This window comes from Lycorma delicatula, chromosome 12, assembly GCF_047948215.1.
Source record: "Lycorma delicatula isolate Av1 chromosome 12, ASM4794821v1, whole genome shotgun sequence".
NCBI classification, from domain to species: domain Eukaryota; kingdom Metazoa; phylum Arthropoda; class Insecta; order Hemiptera; family Fulgoridae; genus Lycorma; species Lycorma delicatula.
Genome location: NC_134466.1, coordinates 3,357,311 through 3,383,579, shown reverse-complemented (window position 1 = coordinate 3,383,579; position 26,269 = coordinate 3,357,311). Strand labels below are relative to the sequence as shown.

The 26,269-nt window shown below is 32.6% G+C and overlaps 1 protein-coding gene across 1 annotated transcript; it reads left to right on the top strand.

Annotated features, from left to right (window-relative positions):
• The first annotated feature begins 30 nt into the window (after positions 1-30).
• On the top strand, positions 31-25,836 carry LOC142333039 (SPRY domain-containing protein 7). The gene is made up of 5 exons (XM_075379826.1): positions 31-388; positions 11,767-11,883; positions 20,969-21,129; positions 21,877-21,979; positions 23,781-25,836. The coding sequence occupies exons 1-5, from the start codon at positions 271-273 to the stop codon at positions 23,876-23,878; spliced, it is 597 nt and encodes a 198-aa protein (XP_075235941.1). The 5' UTR covers positions 31-270; the 3' UTR covers positions 23,879-25,836.
• Positions 25,837-26,269: the final 433 nt, after the last annotated feature.

The window sequence follows — 26,269 nt, the reverse complement described above, 5'->3', positions numbered from 1 at the left end:
GATACAACTAGAGTGTTGGTATTCCTTGCTGAAATATGATTCGGCGAGTGAGTATATTATCTTTTTCCATTGGTAAAGTGGGTTTTTAGAGCAATGTTCAGTTGTTTGAACGGTATGTTTACATCGTTAATAAAAATTAACGAATTTATTGTAAATGACTTTTCTTATAATGAAATACTGAATCAATATGTATGTAACGTTTAGTGCAGTGAAGATTCGAATAGTGCATTAAAATTCAAAAAGTTATTTTTTTAATTGTGTCGAATAAATATGTCTCTTGCTATGTTATGTTGTTTTAAAAACTGTTTAGATGGTTTCGGTCTAAACGCGAAAAATATTTCTAGAAGGGAACATACTAACCCGATTACACTGGATACTAATCAAATGGGTAAGTTTTCCTTTAAAATGTGATTCAAACATTTTGTTCGAAATTCTAACCTAAACGTCATCTTTTACGTTATTATAATATTTTTAAAAAAACATGCGAAGTAGGGGTGAAAAAACTTAAAAGCTCGTCATAGTATTGTAATTTATTTTTAATTGATTTCACCACCTTTCCGTTCTATTGTACTAAAAGTTAAACTAAGTTTTCCGAACAATATGTTTGTTAATTTGACCTGGGTAAGCTGTTCGAAGAGAAGCAATAATTTGAAATCCTGAGGAACGATGTGCATTACCTCATGTTTTTCTATAGTGGAATCGTATTTCTATTTAATTATTATTAGAAATAGACTTTGAGTATTTCTAATCACTGAATTTTTAATTTTGCTTGTTTGCAAGAATACCGACAAATCAGAAAACTTTTATCATAAATCTAGGAAATTTTGATTTTGTAGAACTAAACATTAGAAGATTAGATTTATTTTTATTTTTTTGTTTATAGCTCCCTTTTATAAAGTTTTAATTTACCATTTATTCCAATTTTAAATATCATTTTTCATTATTTTTTTTATATTCTTGTCAACTCTTCGCCCTCCTCATCAAAAGTCAGAACAAGTTTTTAACGTACAAAATTGGGCTGTTTGACACACATAAATGTGATTCTTGTACACCAATTTTAATGTACTCTTATATTTGTAAATGTGTAGTTTTTGCAAAAAAAATTAGTCCACAACATTTTTTTTTTAACTAGTAATATCCACCTCTGTCAAACCAAGTGGTAATTTTTTTACAATTTCCCCCTTGCCTCGGACAATGATATTGAGATATATTAATCTAACCCAAATATGAACAATAAAAAAACATTTATTTTAAGTTTGAAACTGATAAAAATATTCGTAACTAACCTTCAAACTTCTCTTCAGAAAATTCAGAATCATCTGTTGGAGGCAATACTTCTGGCTGTTGCTGGTGCCCAAAACTCTTGTAAAGCTGTCCAGTTGCTTTTAACAAGGAATGGATTCAAAGTTTGTAGTCTGGGATAAGTCAGCAAAACATGAATTTGGTCAGGTGGCCAACTAAATGATGCTTTCGGTTCCATACCTACTCACATTTGTCTTTGTTCTTTTTATCACTTGCATATGAGCCCCAGTATCTAAATCAACAAAGTTTATTAAATGGCTAACTGTTAGATGGTTGTAACTTTCAAACAACAAATAATTACAAGACCTCAAACTTTCATTAAAGATAGTAGTGCCAGGTAAAATGTACTGTTTGATTATTGCTAATAAAGTTTCACTTTCGCAAATTGGAACTGAAACAAATTAACACTTTACTGCCACGCTCAATACCTCAGATGATCTAATTACCACCATTCACCCTTTTTTTGTTACTTTCACTTTTTCAATTTTTACAGTTACTCCTATGGTACCAATCACTGAAGACTCTTGTAATACAGTCAACACACAAACTTCATGAAGGCATGAATCCCAGTCCACACATGTACAAGAAGACATGCCAATCTCGTATCGTTTTTTTCTGAGCGCAAAACGTTTTTGTGTTATCATCGTAAAAAATGGACAGTTAGAAACTAAAAACCCTGCAAAGTGAAAAATCTGTAATGCATGCTAAAAGCGAAATAAAAACAGATATATCACATTATTAATCTCGGTTAAAATAATTAAATTACCATCTATATTATAGCAAATCTTATGAATATTTGAAATACATGGCAGTAATTTATATATTTGAATATAAATAGACGGCCCTAAGAAATCGTAAAACAAAAGTTAACAAATCCCTGAGAATAGTTTGCATGTTAGCAAAGTTTAGTTTAAACTGATAAATCTTGGCACAGTGGTTGTACTGTAATCCAAAATGCAAAAATTAGACAAACCTGTATTTTAGTTAAATTTATGATGTTAAAACAAACATTTTTATTTTGTGAAATTGTTTTGTCACACTTAAGTTACTTTTTTCTGGAGAGAATCAACTGAATTAATTTTTTTGTAGCAACAAAACACTTCCTTTTTTTTCATTTAATGTAATTTGATTTCCACAATCTGGACATTTCTTAGATTTTTATAAAATACCATGATTCATGGTATATTTTAACATGGAATATGTTAAAAAACATATTCATTCATTGAGTTCTTCCAATGGGGCATGTCTTGCCATGACTGCTCTCCTCTTGTGCAAGTATTTTTGTTTCCGGTAATTTTCCTCATTCCATAATCCCATCAGTCTACTGAAATCTTCTTCCCCTTCCTCTATTTTCATTTACCAATCCTTCAACTGCATCTATTAGTAGGCTCTTTCTTCTCATACATTGCCCTAGCCAGTTCCTCTCCTACCTAAAATGGTATTTAACATATTCCTCTCCTCGTCTACTCAACACCTCCATTTGTTACTCTATCCTTCCAGCAGATGTTTACCATTTTACACCACACCCACATCTCAAACACCTCAATTCATCGTTTGTTTTCCTTTCTTAAAGTTAACGTTTCTGCACCATGAAGCTCCAAATAAAACATCTTGCCAATCTCTTCCTCAAATCTAAATTCAATTTTCCACATAACAAACTCCTTTTCCTACTAAATAGAACTGAATTTGCCCAATTACTAAATTTCACCACCTGCTGTAGTACCTCAGCCCCAAGTCATACTTTAATATTTTTCCTTATACCACATATCGCCTAATACCACATATTTTGTTTTCTTTTTGTTAATTTTTAGCCCTGTTTAGATCTCTAAGCATTTCAATTAACTTTGTTACACTTTTTGCCAGCACCACACTGACAGCAAATCACATACAAGATGTGTGAGAAAAGTAATGAGATTGACTTTTTACTTACCAAAGTAATTATATTTTTCAAACAACAATATTATCCCCTTCAAAGTAGTTCCCTTGGGCAGCTATACACCGACAAAGTCATTGTCCCCACTCCCGGTAGCAGCGCTGGAAGGCTTCACCTGGTAGGGCTTTTAACTCGTCGGTCACAGTCTTTTGAATGTTCTCCAGAGTTCAAAAATGATATCCTTTTAAGACATGTTTCAATTTCGGGAAAAGAAAAAGTCACAAGGACTCATATCAGGTGAATAGGGTAGTTGAGGAACTGTAGGAATGCATTTTCAGGTCAAAAATTACATGATGGAAATGGCCGTATGACACGGGACGTTGTCATGATGATGCAGCCACTTTTCTGCAATGTCTGGTCTCATGCAAATGACTCTTTTCCTGAGCCTTTCAAGGACACCTTTGTAAAACACTTGGTTGACAGATTGTCCTGGAGGAACAAATTCTTTATGCATGATACCCCTACCGTCAAAAAATCAAATCAGCGTGGTTTTGATCTTTGATTTGCTCATTTGACATTTTTTTGGTCGAGGAGATAACGGACTGTGCGCCGCTTTGTTTCAGGATCATACTCAAATATCCAGGATTCATCACCTGTGATCACACGATTGAAGAATTCTTGGTCATTTTCAATACTCTCTAGAAGATCAACGCACGCGTTTCTTTGATTGTTCTGTTCAGTTGTGAGGTTTTTCGGCACCAATTTCACACAAACCTTTCGCATGTCCAAATCGTCTGTCAAAATTTGATGTACGGTGAAAGTGTTTAAATTTATATGTTCACTCATCATCCTTATTGTTAAACGACTTGTCTGATCTTACAAGAACCCTCACATGCTCAAAGTTTTCGTCAGATTTTGAAGTTGAAGGTCTCCCTGAGCGAGGTTCTTCAATGTGTTTTCGGCCTTCCATAAATGATTTGTGCCAGCAGAAAACTTGTGCTCTTGATAAGCAATGTTCCCCATAGGCCTGTTTCAACTTTTCAAAGGTCACACTCGCTGATTGCACAACGTTGTTCTAAATTCCGATGCTCCATTTTCGTAACACAACTTCACTGTTGGCGCTGTCAAAAATAATGTGTTGGCTGAACAGAGTTGAAACTCGTACTGAGGTTGTGGAAGAGATGAACAAACTAGTCTAGCTCAGACCAGTAGACCCAGCATTGTCAAATCGCTCGCAGTGTTACCAATCTCATTTACTTTTCTCACACACCTTGTACATTCTATTCTTCTACCACCTATTGCCACCCCTCTATTACCCTTCAAACCAGTGTTGATGATTTCTTCTAGATAAATATTGAATAGTATAGATGACATGCAGCATATCCTTGTTGCACTACCCTTTCTATTTCTATCTTTTGCATTGTCTCGCTTCCTATTACTTTTATTTTCTGGCTCATATACAACTCTTTCATAAGTTTCCTATATGTCCAGTGAATTACTTTCTTCTTCAAAATTATCATCAATTTATCTCATCTTACTCCATCAAAAGCTTTCTCAAAGTCTACAAACATAACATATACTCTTCTCTTTTCAATATATCTTTCATCAATAATTCCCTCCTATGACATCCCTAGTTCCAACTCCTCTTCTAAAGTCGTATTGTTCTTTTGTAATATTCTCATCAAATTTATTGTACAACCTTCTGTTCAGAATTCTTAGTAAGAGTTTTTCTGCATGTGAAATTAGACTAATCATCTGGTATTCTTCACACTTTCTACCATTAAATCTCTTTGGTAATGGCACCATTATTTTATCCAGAAAGTCTGTAGGACGTCTATCCTCATCATATATTTTATTTTTTATTTCTCTATTAGTCATCACTTTCATGGCCATACTTCACATTTTAATACATTATAATCCTTGTGATCTTCATGAACTTTGTTCTCTTCTTGTCTTCCTAGATCTACTCCCCTTGGCCTATCATTCAGTGTTTATAAAGCCATCATCTACTCTTCCTATATTTCTTTCACTTCATTCCTCTCAGTTACTATGTTCTTATTCTTCGACTTGATCTGATACACTATACAACTTTTTCCATTTTTCCTGAATGCCATTTCTGCATCGTCTTTGTACATTAGATCATCATATCTCCCTTGTTTTTCTATTGAAACACATTTTTCCTGTAACCACTTTTCCCTTGCTACCTCAGTTTTTCTTTTTAATTCATTATTAAGCTTTGTACGGTTCCTTTTACCTTCCTCTGTCAGAACATTTTCCCATTTTCTCCTTTCATTCATTTCTTCACTGACCCACTCCTTCCATATTCTTTTCTCTGTTCTTAATTCTTGTCGTTTCCTCAGCTGCTTCTTTTATACTGTTTTTAATATTTAACCAATGATCATTCACACTATATACAGGCTCCCCTCCTGTTCTTGTTTTTACCAGAAAAAAGAGAGATGCCCAAAGGTGTCAGAGAAATGCAAAATAGCATCTCTTTGACTATCTCTTTGTTTCATAGTTTATCCAGATTATAGGTACTTCGTTTCTGACCAACCTTTATTTTCTTGAGCTACAAGTTGATTTCTGCTACTACTAAGTTGTGATCAGGGTTTATATCTCCATTTGGGTAAGGTTTTGCATTTTTCATACAGTTCTAGCTGTGTTGTACGAGCATATATTCAGTTTGATACTTCTCTCCATCCAATCTCAACACCCATGTACATCTTCTTTTATGATTTTCATACATGTGTTTCCCACTACCATATCAGTTTCCATGCAAAACTCAACGAATCTCTCTCCTCTTTTGCTTCTATTAACTAAACCATATTTTCCTACTACCTTGCCTTCTTGTCTTTTACCAACTACAGCATTCCAGTCTCCCATCATCTGTGCATATGCATTTTTCCTTTCTTTTTCTAGTGTATTTTCCAGCCTTCCATAATACTCCTAAACTTCTTCAATATACTGTGATGTTGGCATATATACAATTATCACAACATCTATATCTCTTCTATCCTTATCATCAACATATTCCATCTTAATTATTTTCCTGCTTTTTTTTTTTTTTTTTTTTTTTTTTTAATTATTAATACACAACTCCATTCCTACCCCTTCTTTCAGCATCTTAGTGCAAATGGAAGCCCCCACTTGACATTTCTCCATTTCCTTCCCATCTCACTTCACTCATTCCAGGTATATCTAATTTATTTTAATCATTTCCTGTTTTGCATCTTCAAGCTTATCCTTATGCACTATTGTCAGTACATTCCATGTTCCTATTCATATTGTGTTTTCTTTATAATTTTTCCAACCCTCCCTCCACAATTATCCTTTCTGTGTCCATACTTCATTCTTACCTCTTCATAAGTATGAAACCTTGTTGTATTCCCCTCCCAGAGATTCAAATGAGGGGAAACTTTATCTCCGGATTCTTTTACAAAAAGGTTCATTCCTTGCCTTGATCGACTAAGGATCTTTAATGCAGTGGTTTCCCATTGCCTTCAACATTCCAATGCCATTGATCTGGTGATTCATCCGCCTTTGGGGGATCATTTCTCACCACCAAGGCAATAGAGTTCTCTTCATCCTACCCGCTTGTCCACAACAGAATAGGCAGAAACTGAGCCACTTATACTGATGGCCACTTGGTTGCCAGAGCCACATCTGTGAGAACAGGATGCACCATGTAGGAAGCCATAGCTACACTTCGTGAAGGTGTAGTTTACATTTACATGGGAGAGGCTTTTTCATTATTTCATTATCTTATGATAAAACAATTAACAGTAATAATGTAAGCATTTTTTCCTTATTGTCAGCAAACTATTTCATAGAATATATCACAATATCAAAGAGTGTAGAGGCAGGGCATGGTACCAGCCAAGCAACACAAATTGGTATTCAATTTTAATTCACCAAATGATCAGTGCATCACTATTTTTGATCTTGATATTTGGTATATGATAACTACCTACCTTGTAGTGGGCCATAAATATTTTTTTATATTTAAAAAAAAAATTTTTCTTGACTAATAGACTATATTTTCTAACTCACCAACTGGTATAAACAGCCATTTTCATCACTTTTTCCATGAGCTGTAGCATTCTTATTTGACATCTTACAGCGGTTAAAAAGGGCTCTTTTGAAAGAGGAAAGATGGAACTTCATCTTAGTGTACTTAAATTTGATTTTGTTACATAACCAAATCTTGTAATTTTTACTGAAGTTACGTTTACATAATGTTGTTTTTTTTTCTTCAAATTTTGGCCCCAAAATAAATAATGAAGGGCTCATTATAAGGTACCAGGCTTATTTTTACCTTTAAACTCTTAGGTGCTATTAATACTTACAAAAAAAATTGAATTGTTACAGTGTCCTTCATTAAAAAAATGGCCGCCAAATCATAAGGTTTTGAAAATGTCTCATTTTTGGGGCTCAAAGACCGTATGTGGAACAGCTTGAAAAAATCTGAAATTTTTACAGCAGTAACTTCTTTTTATGTCATTTAAAACCATATAAAATTTATTTTGTTACTCAAAGGGGTTGTCAAGTAATGAAGCCAATACCGCTAAAAATACCGTTCCTTCTAACCATAATCAGTGTATCCAAAAATACTGATGTTATGTATTTTTTTTTTCAGTTTATAAAAATTACAACAAAACTCATTAGAAAGAATTTATTGATAATTAATAAATAAGTCAGTTACAGAATGATAAACAATTCAAATACATTAACAAGTTGTTCAATTCACTTTTACCTTATTTGGAGAAATAAGGTAGCAGGAGTGCTAATGGAAATGAATAATAAATCTTGCACTTTTTGTAAACAAACTTAACCAACATAACTTTGTGCTTCTGCCATTTTTTTATTGAGTAGAACTGATAAATCTTCATTCATCTTTGGTGTAATGTTAGGTCCTCTTCCAGTAGTTGTTGGAAAAAGCTCTGAAGGTATGAGAATCTTTAAAATATTTTCCAGTTGAACCCTTGTTTGATTATCCCTCAATGATTTCTTGAATGAAGTACCAGGACCCTGCGGATGGAAAAAGTGTATTTGATATTCCTCTTCGTTTTCATTTATTTTGACTTCAATGACTTCACCTAACCAACACTAGCCACCGTATACACAGCAGACATAATTTTTACATTTTGGCTTTGGTAAATCTGTTAAGCAATCAGAAACACTAATGTCCTTGTGTACTGATACTAATGTAAATGTTTCAGGGGTTGGCCAGACTTTCAGAATACATTTCTGACTTGTTGGAACATAACTGCGAAACGTTCTTGTTTCTGGGACTGTTGTGATTACCTGACAACAAGAACTGAATTATTCTTCAGTCTCTTGAACTACTTTATTAGAGCAGAAAATAAATGTATTTTTAATATTGTCTTTGAAACAATTGTACATTTTAGAAGGTGTAACAATTTGATTGTTGACTGTCCTTTGAAGGCTTGCTTTAGTCACAGTCCTTTTTACAGTTCTACCATTACCATCACATGGTCCTTTTCCATGGTATGAGGCGAAAAATTCCATTAAACTGCAATTTCAAAATCTTTTGATGGTCACACAAATTATGAAGTTTTTTTGTTTTTATACTAGGCTGAGCAGCCATCAGAGAAATAAAACAATTGTTTTTACTTTATTTATAAATTGCTTTTGTATTGTGCTTCACATATCCACTAATCCACAGAGTAGCTTTGGCTTTGTAATTTTCCTTCTTTTTTAAAATATATGAGAAATGTATGTACTGTGGCATAAGTTTTTGACTAGTGATATGACGATTTCATCCTGTATCACAAAATAAATTTTAAGAGTCCCATTACAATACATTCACTGTCTAACAAGTTTTCCTTTTTAATATTGAGGAATTAACTTGTTTCTTTTCAACAAAATGGTGCCTTTTTTAGATTACTTAAATTTTCATTAAGTTTGTCTAAGTACTCTTGAAATGGAAGAATTTGAGTAGTTAGTTCACAACGGTCAACAAAAACCCACTGTTTGAAGATAATTTCAGAATCAAAATCATCACAGCTGTCTTGCAGTAATCTGAACGCTTCATTACTGCCTGAACATTTTTCACACTGTGACGACGTTTCATTTTCTGTATCTCATACTGTGGTTGAAATGAGAATTTTATAATCAAATTTCATTTTTAGAGCAGGCAAAATAGTTTTACAATTTGATGAGTGATACAAACACAAACAGAGTGAGTTCCTGACCCACCAGCCAAAACACAAAATTTAGGTCTTAAATCAGAAAATTTTGTAAAACCAATTTTTAAATTATGTTTTTCTTTGAAGGGTGTGTACAATTCTTTTAAGTTACATAAGATAAGCCTTTTTTTTTAATATTAATTTTCTTCCAGTCAGCTTGTCTTGGCATCATTTGGCTGTGATCATCATTCTTCTTTAGCTGGGTTTATTAAGGGAACCAAGTCTAAATTTTGTTGCAATCAACACATTTAGTGGGCAAACTTGTTCTTTATACTGCCTCGAATTTGAGACATTCACGAAATTGGCTCATTAAATTGTTAGAACTAGGCGCGGGGTCTTCGATCTTCCGCGGTTAGGTTTCTAGCTTAGTTCTTGAGGGCGACATGGTAGCTTTAGGTGTCTTCTTCGGAAGCAATAAATCTAAATTCTACTATCGGGGTGCATTTACTGATGTAGATGTCCCTCGGGGCATCTGCATCGGTGGCATCTCACAAGGCCTGAACTGAACGCTGTGGAATGTGATCAGTTTGAGGGCGAGAAGATGTCCTCCGTTAAAGTCACTACTGGCTAGGAACGGAGGGGATGGTGTAGCGACCTGACACGCTACGAGGCGGGATCTTCTCCCCTCGGCTGTGGTCGGGGGGGGGATTGAGATGTGCTCATCATTCTGGTAAAAATCTTGGAAACATTTAATAAGATTTTTATCAATTACACGGCTGGGTATTTTTTGCCGAATTGTGGTGAAATTCCACTTGCTTTAACTAATTTTGTTTGGATTGACAGGCTAAATACTGACTAACACTAATCTCATTTTGAATTTTTTGAATGCTCCAGCTGCTTGGTAATAAACTTAAAAAATTAATCTTTTCCCTGTTGGATTTAACTGTTTTCATTTTATCCTTTATTTTAATGATTAATTGTTCATATTCCCTACCTAAATTAGAATAATTTTGTGGTACTAAACCGGTTTCTTATGGCCTAATACTGTACCTTGGGTAACTCCCATCAGATGAGATCAACTAATTCGCTTTTGATACCATTTATTTTAACAAATTTGTTTTATCTTTTAAATAATTTTCAGTTAACCTCAACAATAATCTTTTTTCACCAATACCATTCAATTTTTGCTTTAGTTTGTTATAATTCACCGTGTCAAAGGCTTTTACAAAATCCAAAAGCACAGCTGCAATCTTTTGTTCTAGTTTTTATATATAATAGTTCAACAACTTTCGTAATAGCATTTTTTGTAAACCATTCTCTTTTCTAAAACTGCATTGGAAATTAAAGACTACTTTTTGTTTATGTAGAACATTTATTTCCTTTTGTGTAAGAGCTTTTCAAAAAATTTTGCGAAGTTAGAAATTTACGAAATTGGTCAGTAGTTTTGCATTATTTATATCTCCAGCATTATGTATTGAGACAGTTTCTGTTATTTTAAAATGATTCGGACATACTCCTAATTCAAAACATAAGTAATATATACTCTGCGTATCAAAAGGAAAACTTAAATTAGTATGAATGTTGTCTAAGCCATCAGTTTTGTTTTTTTAATTCTTTAATTTTCTTTACCTCAGTTGTATTATAAGAATAAACGTACACTGAATTATTAAATGGTTTGTTTTTTATAATTATTCTTTGGCATGATACATGAAGAAATTTTTTTTTTATAAATATCTAAAATGATTATTAAAATAATATTATTATCACCTCCGATTTTACTTCCAGTTTCTCTATTGTGCAGGAATTCAATTGTAGTATATAATTTTTTTCCAAGCTTGTCATTAACATAGTGCCATTTTTTATTTATGATTATTATTATTACATTTTTCAAACAGATATTTCATAATAATGCTTAGAATGTCACAATAATTTCATTAAAATGTATCCTTGATTTTTGCATTTTTTTTTTTAATTTCATATCCGATGACTTTGTCTTCAATCCTAAACAGATCAAATTGTGCCTGTCAGAGCTCTTAATGTTCCATGACCCTCTAGTCAAAAAACCCAATTTTAGCATTGAAGAATTTTGGAAGGATATAATTTATATACATTGGCTTGTTTGTTGCTTGATTATCTTCAGACTGATTTGGATGAAATTTAGCACTATGATTTCTCTGCATATGGGATCATTTAGTTTTGGTCAGTCGGTCAAATGGGCAGGAAGATACAAATCTCACAGGTCCTATATCTGAAAATTTTACTCAAAGAGTAGAATAGTTTTTCAGAAAATCATGAAATTTCAATCGATAAATACCCAGAATAACTTTACCGCCTTTATACAAATCTAAGTTCTGTTTCAGAAAATTATTTGGTTTTTCATAAATTTTTTGATTTATTTACGTTTTTAAACTGACAGCTTCTGATGGTTGTTTTTTTTTTCAGGTCATGAAGTTGTTATTATAAAAAATGGGCTTCGGATTTGTGGTGCTGGAGGTGCGTTATGTACGGCACCGTTGGTGCAAAGCAAATCATATTTTGAAGTCAAACTACAACAGACTGGTAATTATTAATCTTTTGTCTTGCTTATTTACCTATAAATATATTAACTTAGCAAAATCATTTTTTTTTTTTTGTATTCATATTCTCCCCTCCGTACTAATTATGTCAAAGACAAAAGTATAAAACAGTTTACCACCAAGAGTACAGAAGTCAATAATGCTTTTACCTGATGCTTATTATTATTATTTCATAAAAGAATTGTCGAGGACTTCCCTCATTATCAGTTAATACATTTTTTTTGGTACTTACGTATTAACGCCACCACAGCTACAGCTTTATTTAAAAGCAAAATAGTCAATCGGATTTCGGTGGAAAATGGGCTGATATAGAGTTTAACATAGATTTAAAACAGTCTCTTTATTAATTTTAATTTATTTTATAAATATAATTTAACCAAACTTAACCTACGCTCGCTAACCTTGACTAATTAACACCGTAATTTTTTGAGTATTTATTTAATAAAACCTGAAGAAAAGATGTCAGATGAATCGGTGGAATTTAGAGAAGCTTGAGGAAGAGGAGGTAAAGAAGATTTTTGAGGAGGACATCGCAAGAGGTCTGAGTAAAAAAGATAAGGTAGAAAATGTAGAAGAAGAATGGGAGAATGTTAAAAAGGAAATTCTTAAATCAGCAGAAGCAAACTTAGGCGGAATAAAGAGAACTGGTAGAAAACCTTGGGTTTCAGACGATATATTGCAGCTGATGGATGAACGTGTAAAATATAAGAATGCTAGTGATGAAGAAAGTAAAAGGAACTATCGGCAAATAAGAAATGCTATAAACAGGAAGTGCAAACTGGCGAAAGAAGAGTGGATTAAAGAAAAGTGTTCAGAAGTGGAAAGAGAAATGAACATTGGTAAAATAGACGGAGCATACAGGAAAGTTAAGGAAAATTTTGGGGGACATAAATTAAAATCTAATAATGTGTTAAACAAAGATGGTACACCAATATATAATACGAAAGGTAAAGTCGATAGATGGGTGGAATATATTGAAGAGTTATACGGAGGAAATGAATTAGAAAATGGTGTTATAGAGGAAGAAGAGGAAGTTGAGGAGGATGAAATGGGAGAAACAATACTGAGATCTGAATTTAAGAGAGCATTAAAAGTATTAAATGGCAGAAAAGCTCCTGGAATAGACGGAATACCTGTAGAATTACTGCGCAGTGCAGGTGAGGAAGCGATTGATAGATTATACAAACTGGTGTGTAATATTTATGAAAATGGGGAATTTCCATCAGACTTCAAAAAAAGTGTTATAGTTATGATACCAAAGAAAGCAGGGGCAGATAAATGTGAAGAATACAGAACAATTAGTTTAACTAGTCATGCATCAAAAATCTTAACTAGAATTTTATACAGAAGAATTGAGAGGAGAGTGGAAGAAGTGTTAGGAGACGACCAATTTGGTTTCAGGAAAAGTATAGGGACAAGGGAAGCAATTTTAGGCCTCAGATTAATAGTAGAAGGAAGATTAAAGAAAAACAAACCAACATACTTGGCGTTTATAGACCTAGAAAAGGCTTTCGATAACGTAGACTGGAATAAAATGTTCAGCATTTAAAAAAAATTAGGGTTCAAATACAGAGATAGAAGAACAATTGCTAACATGTACAGGAACCAAACAGCAACAATAACAATTGAAGAACATACGAAAGAAGCCCTAATAAGAAAGGGAGTCCGACAAGGATGTTCCCTATCGCCGTTACTTTTTAATCTTTACATGGAACTAGCAGTTAATGAGGTTAAAGAACAATTTAGATTCGGAGTAACAGTACAAGGTGAAAAGATAATGATGCTACGATTTGCTGATGATATAGTAATTCTAGCCGAGAGTAAAAAGGATTTAGAAGAAACAATGAACGGCATAGATGAAGTCCTACGCAACTATCGAATGAAAATAAACAAGAAGAAAACAAAAGTAATGAAATGTAGTAGAAATAACAAAGATGGACCACTGAATGTGAAAATAGGAGGAGAAAAGATTATGGAGGTAGAAGAATTTTGTTATTTGGGAAGTAAAATTACTAAAGATGGACGAAGCAGGAGCGATATAAAATGCCGAATAGCACAAGCTAAACGAGCCTTCAGTAAGAAATATAATTTGTTTATATCAAAAATGAATTTAAATGTCAGGAAAAGATTTTTGAAAGTGTATGTTTGGAGTGTCGCTTTATATGGAAGTGAAACTTGGACGATCGGAGTATCTGAGAAAAAAAGATTAGAAGCTTTTGAAATGTGGTGCTATAGGAGAATGTTAAAAATCAGATGGGTGGATAAAGTGACAAATGAAGAGGTATTGCGGCAAATAGGTGAAGAAAGTAGCATTTGGAAAAATATAGCTAAAAGAAGAGACAGACTTATAGGCCACATACTAAGGCATCCTGGAATAGTCGCTTTAATATTGGAAGGACAGGTAGAAGGGAAAAATTGTGTAGCCAGGCCACGTTTGGAGTATGTAAAACAAATTGTTGGGGATGTAGGATGTAGAGGGTATACTGAAATGAAACGACTAGCACTAGATAGGGAATCTTGGAGAGCTGCATCAAACCAGTCAAATGACTGAAGACAAAAAAAAAAATTTAATAAATTTCAGTAATTATTGTTATTTAAATAATAAATAATTACTGAATTTATTAAATAAATACGGTGTTAATTAGTCAAGGTTAGCGAGCATAGGTTAAGTTTGGTTAAATTATATTTATAAAATAAATAAATATAAATAACCATTTCTTAAAATTAATAAAGAGACTCGATAAAATAAATACTCAATTTTAAATAAAGCTGTAGCTGCGGTGACGTAAATATGTAAGTACCAGAAAAAGTTTTATTAACTGATGATGAGAGAAATCCTCGAAAGCACTTTTATGAAATAATAGGTATAAGGTAAAAAACATTATTGAATTCTTTACTCTTGTTGATAAACTGTTTTATACTTATATAAATTTGATTCTAATAATATATAGACATTGATTTTACTCATATTAATTTCATTTAGTTCACACAGAAGAAGAATTTTCTAGAAATAATGTAAAGTTGAGAAAGTTCTCCAGCCAAAAATTCATCATAGTATTTCGTAAACTTTTAATTTGTTGTGAAATTCTCTTGCATATGATTTCAGCTTGCTGTTTTGTCTGGTTGTATGTGTGACTAAAGACTTACTACCATAACAATTTTATTTTAAAAAAAATCATCACTATTAGTACTTGTTAAGTTTAAAAACATCGATAGCAATCCCTGTTGATATTTATTGTGTAAGAAATTTAAATACCTCACCAAGCATAATACTTGCTGTAGTCTAGTGCTGTGTTCATTTTGTAATCAGAACAAAAAGATTGAAGGGAATTTATCGGAATACTTTGAAATAGTGGTTATCTTAAACCATATTGCTAATCTTTTTTAACAATTCAACATTCATGATAATCGGCTGATGTCTCTCTTCATCGTGAACAACACTTGATCAGTTCATACCATAGTTGTATGGTATGACATACCATATCATACCATTATGTTATATCATACCATTGTCTCACATCTCATTCGTTCATAAAATTGTTTCCATAAATTTTACAAAGTTGTTTGAGATCGACTGATTTATTGCTTCTAGCTAATAGAAATTTTATTCCTGAATTCATTTCAGTAGAATTTTTGTTTATTTCGCATGTAAATGTTGTTATTTAATAAAATATCAGCAAATTTGTCTGATGAAAGAAGAAAATTTGTGGAAAATTTCATAGCATATTTATTGACACACTGTATTTTTTAAATAATCTTTACTTTCATGGCATCATAGCTCTAAAGCTATGCTGCAAGAAGGAAACCATGTTAATCAGTTAAAAAATGGGATATGGGATTTCTTCATAACTTGACATTTCTTGATCCAGGGACCTCAAAAAACAAAAAAAAATGTGGTGGTTATGTTCGTACATATGGATGTACAAGGGACGTTCCATAATTAATGAGATAATTCATGTAGAGAAAAAAAATTGCTTCAGTGATAATGAAACTTGCACCACTTTTTTGTCCCGATGCGGAGTCTTATTCTTTAAGACTTTGGGGATTGGCATCCCCACGTGTCTAGCCTCTGCAGCTTTTCTTTCCGCTACACGCTGAGCTGCAGAACACTTTACACTACACACTACACCAAGAATACTACACAAATTACAACATATACCCGTACACAACAACATCCTACACAGTTTCTCCTTACATTTACTCTTGGTGGTGTTGCGACATCTTACAAAACCGTAATCCAAGGTGGGAATTATCGTGCTGATGGTTGAATGGCTCTATGTAGTGAGTCTCGAATGATGTCCTCTGGGCACCAGGGCAAACCCAGCTGTATTTAGCTGTAGCTCTAGTACGTGTGCGCTTGCTGGAGTGGTCCGTTATGTTGTTGGTACTTGTGGGTCCAAAATTTCAAGTTCTCAAAAAAAATATTATGATGGTTGATGGTCCATCTGAAAAACCATCAATTTTAGTCTTGTAAATAGGCCTCGTTCAGCCTTGTCTGATGAGGATAATAGCCTAGTAGAAGAGACTGGTAATTATAAAAACATCCAGTTTGTTGTTCTCCACAATAATCAGGAAGGTGGATCCCTCCAAAAGGTCTCGCCTTTCTTGATAAACAAAGTTATAACAACTTAAAGTGGTTCCCTGAAGAATATTAGAAAATTGCAAGATGATTCGATTTTGATTGAAACATTTAATAAGGAACAGAGTCTATCTATCTTACGTCTCCATAATATGAGTGGTATAAATATCAGTTTAGAATGCCACAAAACTCTAAATATGAGCCGGTGAGTAATTTTTTGCAAATACCTTTTAGATATGGATATCACTGAAATAGCGATGGACTTCCCAGGACTTCTAATTGCCGATCGTGTAATTAGTTCAACCGTTTCATCTGGTACACTTGGTCTGTCGGTTGATTTCTGTTTCTCAACCGATCCGGTTTCTTTGAATCGTTTGAACCGACGTGTTATGTTATTTTGTGTGGCAGATCTCTTCCAAATTCACATCGAAACGCACGTCGAACTAAAATTACGGATTTTAATTCGGCCATCAATAAAACACACTTTGTTTTGTCTTTATCAGAGAACATAGTAACTCACTAAACTCATCGCAACAACAATACAAGAACTGACGTTGCGGTTATAACTGCTGATAAACAAACTTTTGGGTCGGAGGCTTTCAGGGATACCGATATAACATCTAGAAATTTCTCTACAATCTTCCTATGAATTACTGAAACCGCACCGTTCTTTTATGATAACCCTGTACTATGTGGCAGGTCATACTGTGTTATTGGAACCATATTCCTTCCAATTGTGATAAAAAGAATTCCTGAGCATCACATAATGAACAGCATTCACCAGCATCATTCTTGAAAAGATAGGGCTTGATGATTCCCTCAGCCCAAATAGCACATCATACCATCACTTTTTGTACATGTACGGAATGCTTGTGAAGTACCCTTGGATTTTCGCTGCTCCAAATTTAACAATTTTTTTAAATTTTAAAGCCATTAAAGTGGAAATGAGACATGTCACTAAAGATTATTTTTTGCTGAATTTCATTTACCGTTCCCTTTTTTCTAACATCAGTTGATGAAGTCTCTCTGTTGTTGATGATCTGTCGCTAGCAGATCTTATTTCAGTTGATATTGTATACATGAAAGAGGTCTTTTGTCAAAATTCATTGTACTAAGGCTCATGAAATGTTTATTGTTGTGTGCTCGATGGCGTATTGATGTTTTAGGATTATTTGTTACACTCTTACACACTGTAGTGATGTTTTGTGAAGACCGACCAAAACGTTGACACATAGGTGGTATATCATCCTTGAAGGAATACATATGCTAAAAATTTTTTAATCGACTTCAACAGTTGTCTGAAATAAGGCATTATGTTTACTTAAATGAATACATATCTTATTGTTTCTGCAAACACACCCCATTTCTGTAATCGATTTTTACAATAAATAATGTAGCTCTAATGTGTACCATGGCATTTCTAGAACCTTTAAGTCTCAGTATAATACAGCTATCAAATATGGTAGCTCAAAAATTGTGCATAATTTAAAATAGCTGTTCTTATTGAGACACCTTTATGTATGAGGCTGTTCAGAAAATAATCAAACTTAATTTTTTTAATCTTTACTGTTAACTTTACAGGTCCTTGTCTCCTTCAATGTATTCCCCTCTCCTACTCATTCACTTTTCCCACAATTGTTTCCATTTCACGAAGCAATCCTGGATAGCTTCATTTGAAACGGCCTTTAAGGTCCGTGATGTATTTGCTTTAATATCATTAACGGTCTCAAAATGACATCCTTTCATCACCGATTTTAATTTTGAAAATAAGAAAAAATCACAAGGAGCCAGGTCTAGCAAGTAGAGTGGCTGAGGGAGGACAGTCATCCGATTTTTGGCACAAAACTGACGAATTGACCAAGCTGAGTGTGTGGGCGCATCGGCATAGTGAAGGAACCATGAGTTGTCTCGCCACAACTCTGGTTTCTTTTTTTTTCTTTTTTCACGTAACTGTTGTAAAATGCCTTGCTAGTACTCGCAGTTCACTGTTTCACCTTGAGGGAAGAATTCAAAATGCACAATTCCATTAAAATTTAAAAAAAAACAGAGAGCGTCACTTTGACATTGGATTAAGACTGACGTGCTTTCTTGGAGCTTGGAGATCCTTTACCGATCTATTGTGATGATTGAACTTGTGTCTTGATATCGTAGCCGGAACCCCGGCATCATCTACCATTATGATCCTTTACATGAATGTTTCGTCGTCATTGGCTTGTTCAAGAAGTTGCCAGCAAACATCCTTTTGATGTTCTTTCTGCTGTTTCGTCATCAAACAAGGTACAAATTTTGCTACAACTGATGCGTGTTCAGTTTTTCACTCAAAATGTCATGGCATGATCCAGTCAAAATTCTAACCTCTTCTGCAAGTTCTCTGACAGTCAGTCGCCGATTTGCACGCACCAGATCATTGATTTTCTGAAGACGGGTGTTATAAGTTAGTCGAAGACCCTTCTGGTCGATGGCCATTTTTAATCGACTGACGACCACTTTTAAACCATTCGTAACATTGCATATTACACCCCTTCCATAAGTTTGTTTCAAAAGTCGAAACGTTTCTGTGAAAGCTTTCCTCAGTTTCAAGCAAAATTTTACGTTGCATTGTTGCTCCTGAAAATCGCACATTACAAAAATCACTACTAACATTTAAACGTTGCCCTCAAATAACAATAACATGAAAACTAAATGAGATACCAACAATCCAAGAACATGTGTTTACAGAGGAGGTTGTGCGGAACACAATGTTGCCGACCACACATCACTAAATATCTCCATTGGTGCATAATTAAAAATGTTTGGTTATTTTGTGAACAGATCTCGTCTGTATATATATATATATATATATATATATATATATATTGTTATCACATATGCCTAATTTAATATCGGCAGCTGAAAACAGTAGCAGCTCAGATGTGATTGGCGCACAATATACATAGCGCTGATACAAGCATCACTACCTCCATACAGATGACTGCACAGTTCTCCCGCCACTCTCAGGCCCCGATAAAAGAGCTTACACGAGAGTGAATTTTCAGTTCATCGTCGACCCCACCACTGGGAGAAGAAGAAGAAGATGGAAGAAGACCGAAGAAGTTCCCTGGCCGCCTCAACGTGGGACCTCCCGGCGGATGCCAACATCCCCGCCGAGGGAGCCGCTGGACACGGACGCTACCTTTCCGTTCCAGCTCGCCGGGCTTCAATCGTCCTGGCCGGCGGACTCAGCACCAGTAGCCGGACCAGCGTGGGATCGCTCGGTCGCTCTAATTACTTTTATCAAAATGTGTTATATTTGCTAAAATATTAAACCTGTCATCCGTAAATGAAATGACACCCTATTTTTGAAAATCGAGTCATTGGAGAAAATCAGTGACATATTTTCTCATACTTTTCTTAATAAATAACGCTAATTAAACTTATTGTAAATACATTAACTTGTGAAGCATTATTTTTGTTGTAAAATTGGCTGCCTTTTTATTTATTTACAAACAAATAAATTAAAATAACAGTTATTAGTATTGTACAGCTTTCCAGCATTTTACGCAAACCATTCTTAACAATGATTGCATAAACCATTATCATTATAGCAAAACAACAGCATTAAATTAAATTATTTCTAATAATTACAGTAAACAGTATTATTTAAGTTTAACAGAATATATACTATATATATATATATATATAGAGAGAGAGAGAGAGAGATACCTTACTGCTAATATTCAAAGAGACCTTCTACATTGATGGTAGTACACAGCAGAAGCTGACAGTTTATCGATTGACATATTCCTTAAAAACCTTATTGTAGCTATGATAATGTCGAATACCTTTTTCAATTTTCTATGGAAGATCTTTAAACACTGAGCATTGGCGTACTATGAAAACCGTACTTTTTACGTGACCCTAAAGGTAGAAAAATGTTTTGATTTAGATCAGGTGATCTTGCAGATTCCTTCTCTGTCAATCTATCATTCAGGGAAATAAATCATCTAAGTATTGGCAGACATTAATTCTGAATTTTAGTGGCCTATGCAGTTATGTTACTGTTGTTGCTAAAATCTAATGTAATTTATTAAATAACAATTAATAATGAATTTGTTAAATTATTTCAGTTTAGTAAATTCTTTTTAGTGGTGGAGATAAAAAATGTTCAAAACTTATGTTGTCAATTTTCTGGAATAAGTCCGTTATTTTATCATCCTGTTTTCAAAAATAATGCTTAACATTTTACGTAATAAAACATATTTTTAAAAAAGTAATGATTAATTGAGATATTAAAGATTATAAAATTGATGTCGCTGCCAATTTGAAATTTTTGAATATGTTTATAACTGTAATTTTTTATTTATTAAAGTTTATTTGTACCAAATATTATAATGATCACAATTTTTTTTTTTTGTTACTATCGATGTAGATTTCATAAATGTATAGCCAGACATATTTTGTTATACCTTTATGTTGTTATACATATCTAATAATTTTGTTTTGTTTTTAGGAATATGGGGTCTTGGTTTGGCTACAGCTAACACCGATTTAAATAAAGCCCCCGGCGGTATGGATTCAGAATCATGGGTACTATGTAGTGATGGTGTAATACGTCATAACAATGTTGAGCTAAATCGTGTTACCGACAATGCTTCAGAAGGTGACATAATTGTAAGTATAAATCGAATACGAGCTTATCATCTAGCGGTAATATGACTTTTTAATCGCCATATAAAAGTATACAAATGCTTTAATATGTTAATGAAATTTCCAGTTGTATATTTTTAAAACCATTACATATTTCATGGTATTGAATCTTTTTTTTATGTGCTTGTACTTTGTGGTGGGCGGGCGTAATCATTATTTCACTTCTATTCCATCTTTCCAATTATGTGATTTACCACTTATTGCCTTTACTTGTTATTAGATCCACAAGATCTCTTCTTCAGAATAGCTTTTATTATGAAAAAAAGGATTAGAATAATTTTAATTATTAAAAGTAGATTTACCTTATGTCAGAAGTCTGTATCCTTAGACAAATATTCGTGTCGGAATTAGTACATATTTTTAATATTTATATAAATTTGTATTTAAAATTTTTTTATCTGTATGTGCACTATCGTGTGTGCAGAGAGCTTTGCATCTTCATATCCATCAAGATATGTTGTGAAGCTTCTTTATAATTATGATTCAAAAAGGTTCCTCCACACTATTTTTGATGTTGAGATACGTGGGCTTTGATTCTTCATGACAATGAGTTGTCAGGTGTTATAAGGTAAGGGCTTCAAGATGATAAACTATACAGTTTATTTACTTCTTTTTTTTTTTACATACACACATATATATATATATATATGTGTGTGTAAATCAATATGGAGATTGTCTTATACCAATTTTTAAATTTGTTATTTGTTTCAGGGCGTAACATATGACCACATAGAATTAAACTTTTATCTAAATGGTAAATCATTTGAAAAACCAGTCAGTGGTATAAGAGGAACTGTGTATCCAGCACTGTTTGGTAATTATTTTATTTATTTTTTTTAATAATCAGAAAAGTACAAGGTGTTCTCCAAAGATGTTGGACAAAGTTTCACTAATTGAATTAATAATAATAATTGTACAGGCACAGTCAAACCTCGGTTGTTTATCAACCAATCTAAACAAATGAGGTGTCATTTTGTTCGCAATAAAAGGCTTAGCCTTTTAAACCATCCAATAAGACTAAAAATACTTATAGAAATATTTATGATAATTCGCCATTATTTAAATTTTCAAATCTTTCTTTAAAATGTTTTTTCAGAACCTGAATACAAAGTCCTATTATCTTAATTCTTCATTAAAGTATGAATTTTTATCGGAAAAAAATAATAAAATAGTGTACCGAGGGAAAATGAAGTGAAAAAGAATATTTTGCTGTCCTGAATCAGTCTCTTAATAGAGGAGTATTCGTTAAAAGCTATTTTTTTTTTTTCTTCTAAATAGACTAATGATTACAATATGTTATCATAAGTTTACAGCAGTTATAAGTAATGTATAGCATAATTTTCAACCCCAGTAATTACTTACAAACCCTGACATGGAGTTGAAGTAGCAAAAACAGTAATTTGCTAGGGAAATCATAATTTCATTAGTATAAACCTATAACAGTAAACCTAGTGTCGTTTAAAAAGCCTAACTTGGTTTTATGAATTGCAAGAACAAATTAAAAATATACAGTTATTTAAACATATAGTTATTAAATAACATAAGTAGTATAGAAACCTCAGGTCCAAACACAGGCCAACCAGTCCTGAGCATCGAACCGCTGTGCTTGAACCTGAGGTTTTTTTTATGAGAGCGGCCCCTTCTTTCTAGTTAAATTTTCACCATGAAAGAGTATAGTAAGCACAATTCTGTATTACAAAAAATTAAAAATAGATAGATAAAAAATAAACAAATAATTTAAAATATCATGAAATAATAAAAATAAAATAAACTAATTATGAAGGTTGTTTTATTACTTTGCCGGTTAATTGTGAGTAAGCCACTATATTTTCATATATTAATAAACAATACACAATTGTACTGGATTTAAAATTCTCTTCAACTTCAATATTAATTTTCAAATCAATAACATCCATTTTTATCATTCATCTTGTCCTAAACAATCAGTCATTTTATAATATGATTGTTTAAAATCCACAAACATCTTGTACATCAACATTCGATCCCCCTCCGATTTTCCTCCTAATGCAAAGGATTGGATGTCTCGCAAAGCAGCTTGCGAGGTCATCCTCGAAAATGTCCACCTGGATGCCATTGTTCTTTTAAGTGACGAGGCTCATTTTCATCCGTCAGGATTTGTGAATAAACAAAATTACCGTTATCGGGCTTCGCATAATCCACGGTAAATTCTTGAAAAAGCACTTCACAGTCGATATGTTACAGTGCAGTGTGCGGTTTCAAAGTTCAGCATAATCGGCCCTTATTTTTTTGAGGAGTTAAATCACAGAGTAACAATAGCATCTCATAGATACGTAAACATGTCATTCGATACCGAAACCAAATGACTTTCAAGGACATGAAATTTGGTCTCAACAAGACGGTGTCACCGCCCATACAGCGAGAATCGCAATGATGTTCTGCGAGAAACCTTCCCTGGACATTTGATTTCCCGATTTGGCGACACTCCTTGGCCAGCACGTTCACCTGATCTGGTTGTTTGTGATTTTTTTCTGTTGGGTGTGGGTGTGTGTGAGTGCGTGCGTATATATATTTAGTATAAATTTAATGGAAATGAGTTTCCAATAAATTGCATAATGATCCTGTTTTTGTTTCAGTTGATGATGGAGCGATCTTGGATGTAATTGTCGATAATTTCAATAATCCAGTACCAAATGGATTCGAACGAATAATGTTGGAACAATCATTGCTATAGCAATACAGTAACATATATATTATATTTATAATTATATATCACATTCTTTCATTATCAATTATGTATAATTAACTAATTACCAGCATATTAATATATTACATGTAATTACTGTTGTTATTATTATTTTTAAGTATAATTTATTTTAATTATTAATAATTTTTTACACATTAATTAATAACATTGCGAAAAATGTATAAACACAGTGGATTTTTACAAGCGATAAACTTTTAAATTGTTAATTTAACAATCTTTTTTTTTAATTTTTAAGAAAGTATCATAATATTACAAATTGATCCGTATTTAACTGATTAATAGCTAGTGGTTTGTTAACAAACCTTTTTGTATACATTTTTTCTTTTTAATTTCTATAAAATTTTTGACACTTTGTATAATTTGCCTTTATTTTCCTAGGTGTTGTAATCACAAAAAAAATTATACGGTATAGGTTTTTAATTAGTGAGTTTCTTGCATATCAATTTACTATATTTTACGAGATCGTGTAACCCCCTTCCATGTAAGGTATGTAATGATCGCAATATGCTTGTTAAAAATAATGTTTCTATTTTATTTGCTTATTTAAGTGTTGCTTTTTTTTTCATTAATTCATGAAACTTATTTTGAAAACTGTTAATGAATCGGGTTGTTAAAAATAATGGTGCGATTATGCATCTTTGGCTTATAGAGTGACGAATCACACGCTAGGCCTGCAACATGTTATTCTTACATTACCAATAATTTGCAATCCTGCGTTGTACTAATTTTCTGTTTTAATTGTTAAATGTTTGTTTTGTCTGTCATTTTACTATTTTTATTATTGTATAAAATGGTCAGTTTCTATGTTTGTCAACAAACAAAATTGTTGTATTTTGGTGTTTTTTCTCATAATTTATTTGTTGATGAAGAAATCGTAGTACCATATTTTGGTAGGCATTCAGTAAAAATGTTTATCATGGAAAACCAATTAGATCTGGATGTAAGCTTTGATGTTTGTGTAGTTCAGTTGCATATTTATAACAATTTATTCCATACGAAGGTGCAAACAAAGAAAAATCTGATACAGTCTTCGGACACAAGTCTAGATTTTTGTTAAATCCTAATGAGCGTAGAATTTTTTGACAATTTCTTTTCTACATTTGATCTATTTAATTTACTGAACGAAAAAGGATTTTTTGTGACTGGCTGTGTCAGAGAAAAAATAGGCTTCCTAATTGCCAATTGAAAAAACAAATTTTGCAGTTCCTAGGTGGAATGATAATGTTTGTCACAGTTGTCGGTAACCACAATGACGTAAATGCATTATCAAATACAAAAAGATGCAACCAAAAAGAAAGAAAAGACACATTGATTGCTCAGCCATTAATGATAGCAAAATATATTAAAAGTATGGGGGACATTGATTCCTACGACAGTGGTATTGGAAATTATAGAATTTGAGTACGTGGAACAAAATGATGGTGGCCATTGTTATAAATTATATAAATTTTATTATAGTAAATCCATGGAAAATATGCAGACTTGCAATTAACAGTAAGATCAGTCAAATTGATTTTAGGTCTTCTCTTATATTACCAGTGATAAAGAGTGAATAAAATACCACGAAGCATTGCTGATAATGAAGAAAAACGTAAAGATAATTTTCCCTTACCACCAAAGGCAACCAAGGGTCTTCCATCAAAAAAAGATTTGCCAGATTATGTTCGTTATGATTAGATAGGGCACATGTTATTTCAGAGCATGTGAAAAAAGCAAGACGAAGATGTAAGATATGCAAAAACCGTACAATCTTTTTGTGTGTAAAGTATAAATACTACCTACATTCAAAATCTTTTCAAGAATCCTTCATTTGCAGTAAAGAAAATAAATAATTTTTTTATTAAAAAAATAAATAAATAAAATTAAAATAGCATATTTTTAACTGTATTACTTTCACTTTAATAAATTGTTTTATAAATTTTTAATTATTCGTATATCTTATTATTACATTCTTCAGAAAAAGACATTTTTTGTATGCTTTTTGCCGAAGGTGCATTAACATTTTATTCGTAAGTGATAATTGATTTTAAGTTGATGAAAATATTTATGATTTTATATACTTAATAATAGATGAAATAAAGATTTTATTTAGAAAAAAATTGTGGATGTTTATATCTGGCATTTAATGAAGTAAAATTTCTATAAAAATAAGTTATATTTAATGTTACATATTCATTATACAGTGTGTCATGAAGAAACAGAAAGAATTTTAGTATATATTCTATAAGATATACTATAGGATATACTTCATATCCTACAAAACAAAGATAAAGGAAAAGCTTTATTAATCATGGATCCAGAAACGCTTCATTTCCAAATTATAGCTTCCTCTGATTTCTGCTCCAAGTATAAAATGAA

What these genes read in the sequence shown, in the direction of transcription:
- LOC142333039 (XM_075379826.1), top strand. Translation starts at nt 271, where the DNA reads ATGTCTCTTGCTATGTTATGTTGTTTTAAAAACTGTTTAGATGGTTTC. An exon ending in ACTGGATACTAATCAAATGG is followed by an intron (nt 389 to 11,766) that starts GTAAGTTTTCCT and finishes TTTTTTTTTCAG; the next exon opens with GTCATGAAGTTGTTATTATA. An exon ending in AGTCAAACTACAACAGACTG is followed by an intron (nt 11,884 to 20,968) that starts GTAATTATTAAT and finishes TTTTGTTTTTAG; the next exon opens with GAATATGGGGTCTTGGTTTG.